Source organism: Protobothrops mucrosquamatus, unplaced genomic scaffold, assembly GCF_001527695.2.
Source record: "Protobothrops mucrosquamatus isolate PMUCROS unplaced genomic scaffold, P.Mucros_1.0 scaffold4953, whole genome shotgun sequence".
Taxonomy (NCBI): Eukaryota; Metazoa; Chordata; class Lepidosauria; order Squamata; family Viperidae; genus Protobothrops; species Protobothrops mucrosquamatus.
This window is the reverse complement of record NW_015390836.1, coordinates 18,326-22,970: the sequence shown is the minus strand read 5'-3', so window position 1 is coordinate 22,970 and position 4,645 is coordinate 18,326. Positions and strand designations below refer to the sequence as shown.

General features: G+C 35.5%; 1 protein-coding gene across 1 annotated transcript in view; it reads right to left on the bottom strand.

The window, feature by feature from the left end:
* Nucleotides 1-3,734: 3,734 nt before the first annotated feature.
* The window catches only part of LOC107299457 (oxidoreductase HTATIP2-like), a 4,892-nt gene continuing 3,981 nt past the window's right edge, over nucleotides 3,735-4,645 (bottom strand). The window contains exon 4 of the mRNA XM_015828813.1: nucleotides 3,735-3,878. Within this exon, the coding sequence (XP_015684299.1) occupies nucleotides 3,735-3,878 (144 nt within the window). The remainder of the gene's footprint in view (nucleotides 3,879-4,645) is intronic.

Genomic DNA, 4,645 nt, shown 5'->3' with positions numbered 1-4,645 from the left:
ACCTATTGAGAACTTGTGGGCCCTTTTTAAATGGAAAATTTACGGTGAAGGAAAACAGTACACCTCTCTGAACAGTGTCTGGGAGGCTGTGGTTGCTGCTGCACAAAATGATGATCGTCAATAGACCAAAAAACTGACAGACTCCATGAATGGAAGGCTTATGACTGTTATTGAAAAGAAGGGTGGCTATTTTGGTCACTGATTTTTTTTTTTTGAAATGTCAGAAATGTTTATTTGAACATTTTGAGTTGTTTGTTTATTATTCTCTCTTTAACAGATGCAAATAAATGAGTGAGATGGGCAATTTTTTGTTTTTCATTTAGCTGCATGATAATTCTGCACACTAAGAGTCGCCCAATAATTCTGCACACATAGACATTCTCCTGAGAAAGCCCAAACCTCACTTTCACTTACTTAAATATTCAGGTTTGAGGTTCATTAGCGTTTTGGATTGACTGAGAGCACTGTAGTTGTTCAGCAAGAAAATTAATCCTCCAAAATACAACTTGCCTAATAATTGTGCCCACAGTATACATATTTTATTTACTATATTCTTTTTTTCTTCTCTATTTTTCTTCCCTTTTCCCTGTCTGGGCTTTCTGTTTTTTATTTTTATTCTTTTCTTAGTGTTGTATTAATTTTATCTTTTTATTGTAATTTTTAATACAATTATTATGGAAAAAAATAGCTACTCAACCATCTCCAGTCCAAAACACATAAGAACTTTCTTGTCTTCTCATTAAAAATAACAATTGTCTATCCAGAGAATTGATATAACAGAGCTTATTAGCAAGATGTTCCCTTACAAAAGCATACTATATGTGACTGCACCAAGGGCCTTATTAAAACTTTGAGGAAGTTTCTAACATAAGGTAGGATGTGGGGAAAGAAAACTTATTTATAAGTTCTCAGGGGAGACCACTTTGTTTTAAAGTAACCAGGCAGGTCCCATGGATACTAGAAAGATTGGTTTAATTTAATGAACCAGAAAAGAGTTGCATTCTGGGGGAAAAAACCTTCCCCTTTACTAAGAGCCTATGCTTGCACAGATGAGACTTTTTAAAATAAATAAAATTTCCGATTAGCATTCTAATTGGAAGCACTGACAGGATTTAGCAGTTTTCACTGATTCAGAGCTACAAAATGTCTAAACCAGGGCTTTTCAACCTTTTCACTCATTGTACCACTTTTAGGATATGGCAATATCCAAGTACCACCAGTCGCCTAGCAAGATGTCAAAAACTTGATGACCAAAGGAAAAAAAAAAGGAAAAAAGTGATAAAGTACAGATAGTCGTCGACTTACAACAGTTTGCTTAGTGACTGTTCGAAGTTACAATGGCACTGAAAAAAGTCACTGCAAGATTGGCCATTGCTCGGGCCACTGTTGTGACAGGGATAGACATATACGTGGGAAAGAAATGGGCTACCACTCCTAGGGCTTTCCTGGCCATCCATTCACCGGGCCGAGATTCCTGGCGATCGCATAGCAGCACCCTAGGGAAGAGAGGCAGAAATGGAACTTCTTTCTTCTCAGTTATATGTTACCTGGCTTTTATTGCTCTCAACAAAGCAGCAACAAGAAGATAATATTTTCTTTTCGCAACAAAGAAGTGCATAGCAAGATAATTGCAAAACAAGCCACGGAAGGATGAGATAGGAACAGTGGGTTTTAATACATGAAAGCCTTCATTATAATGAGTTCTTTTTGGTTATTGATACAATGCTTGATAAAATGTACCTGTCTGTCAATAGAATGTACTGAGAAGTTTGATTAGAAGTGTAACATTATATGGTACTAATGCTTAAGATGGTGCTTCTAGCTGAATTGATTTTTGTCCCAGAGCAACATATTGGCTCTGTTGTATGAATGGAAATATTCTAACGCATCTCCTTGGTTATATAATAGAGCAGGGCTTGTCAACCTTTTCACCCATTGTACCACTTTTAGGATATGGCAATATCCAAATACCACCAGTCGCCTAGCAAGATGTCAAAAACTTAATGAACAACAACAACAAAAAAGGAACAAAATGATAAAGTACAGATAGTCCTCGACTTACAACAGTTTGCTTAATGACTGTTCGAAGTTACAATGGCACTGAAAAAAGTGCCCCCCAAGCCACAGCCGAGCAAGACACCTGCCTGCCCACCCGGCGGTGCTCTTCCTCCTGTCTGAGGTTTCCATTGGTGTGAGCATTTCTGTTGAGGATTGGCAGTGGGGATGGGGTGGGGGGTGTTTGGTTTTTATCCCCCCCCTCTGCTGGGTGGTTGCAACAGGTTTTGGTTATTTCACATGATCCTGGGACACTGTGACCGTCATAAATATGAATCAGTTGCCAATAATCTGAATGTAAATCACAAGACCCTGGAGATGCTGCAAATTCCAGCTGATTGGCGCTTCTTCTGGGCTCAGCAGAAGCACCAGAATCAGCGCCGAGCTCCAGCTGGAGCCTGGCGCTGATCCTGGCACTTCCGCTGAGCCCTGACAGCCCTGCAGCTCCAGCCACATCTCGCTCAGGTGTGTGCGGTGTTGCCACCGGTTCCGCTCATTCCCTTCCCCTGCTATCACTCAGCCGTTTATTGATTGATTTTACTTCTTTTTCTTCAAGGTTGGGAAATGAGGTGCATTCAAAACCAGAGAGATGGTGAAGAAACAAAACTTCTTCTTTTTTAAAAAAAATATATTTTATTGGTTTTTCAACTTTAACAAAAAGTACTTAAGACACACCGTAGTGTTTGGGCAAACAAACATTCCAAAGTAAAAACATGCATAAACAGCTCCACTTAATACATTCATTATCATCTCTCTGTTTCCCTCAAGTGGCATAATAGATTTAATAAGTTCCATTTCTAGCTTAAATTTCTATCCAACTAAACCTGTTTTAAAATTTTATCAGTTTACAATTACCATAATCAAATATTATTTTACTTCAACAAATTATCACTTCAAATATCTCTTCCAAATATATTCAAACTCTTAATCTCTCTCATCTCTCTTTTTATCACCAATCTCATTTATTTCTTTTTCCAATAGCTACTTAGTTAAAAATAAAAAAATAAAAATGTTAAATCTTAATTTATTTCCATTTATTAGACCAACTTCAAATTGCATCCAATTACTTGTCATATCTTATCAGACCATATTATTGTATATAAAAATCACCTAGTTAATTTAAACACTTCAGAGTTCCAGTCTAAAAAATTCAATGTTTTTTCAATTCCAATACATAATTTCCTTCAAAATCAATCTATTATTCCAAAAAATATATTTTTAATCTGTTTAAACATATATGTATATATATATGATTATATATTTTTTAAACAAAAAGATCATCTAACTAATTTAAACACACATGTATATAATTATATTTTTTTTCTTACAAACGCTAAATCATTATTTCAATGTTTTTTTAAATTCCAATACATAATTTCTCTCAAAATCAATTTAGTATTCCAAAAAATACATTCTTAATCTCTTTAAACATATAATATGATTATATATTTTTTAAACAAAAAAACCCCATCTAATTAATTTAAACACACATGTATATAATTATATTTTTCTTATTTCAAACTCTAAATCATTATCCTTAAAACAAACCATAAAGCCAACATTGCCTTTTAATCCATTAAACGAATTTGAATTTCTTTTTCAGTCTAATTCTGGTTTTTTTCTATACCACACAGGCTGCCATAAAAGTGCTTCCCTTTCAGCCAATAAATCCATTTTTATTACTCATAACAGTCGTTGAGAGAATATAGATCCCTTCCTCTGCAATAGAGATCTTTTTCTTTTCTTCTTACAGCATCGTTGCTTTGTAGTTTGAAGTCTTGGTCTTTAAGAAACAAAACTTCTTGACAAGGCAACATCTGTTGCTGGGGATGCCAAAATTAACCAACTATAGAAAAATCCTTAAAAAGAAAAAGATAATACTAAATTGTGTTTCCAGTAGGGCAAAGGTATTTGCCCAAGCTAGGAAAGGACAGCCACACCATAGTAGTTGCATATATAGTTCGGCTGAGAAAGCAATGGCCCTGGGAGAGGCTGTTGTTAATTCTTGCTATGAATCTGTGTGGTTCAAATAATATGTTGAACAGCCACAGGTGAAGCAAAATGATTCTCTGTCACCTGCAGTGTGAATTTTGGGTTTGCCTTGGGAGGGCCAGGGCTTAAATTTCTGCTCATCACTGAAAAACAAAATAAATAACTTACTCATTTGTATGTTAATCTGCTTCACAGCATTGTGACTTGGACTGCATCCCTGATTACATGCAAAATAAACTCTTACATCTGACTCGGCATAAATGATACCTGTAGTTTAGGTTCTCAAATTTACTCAAAATCATCACTGGTGTTAGTTTTGACCAATTTTCCTAACCGTGTGTGAATGGAAGTATACTCGTACTTCCATTCTTGGAGATCAAAGCAACATTTTAAAATCGGATACATTGCAACGGAATGTTTCTACATCTACGCTGCTTATTTGGTGTACTCTTGACTTTACCAGCCTACAAGAGGTAAGGCTATTAATTTTTTAAAGCAACAGCTAAACAAGCAGTTGAATTAAATAACTAATTTTGTTACAATGAGAAACTTCAAATCTTAACTAATCAGCAACACTCAGGACTAATACAACTTCCTA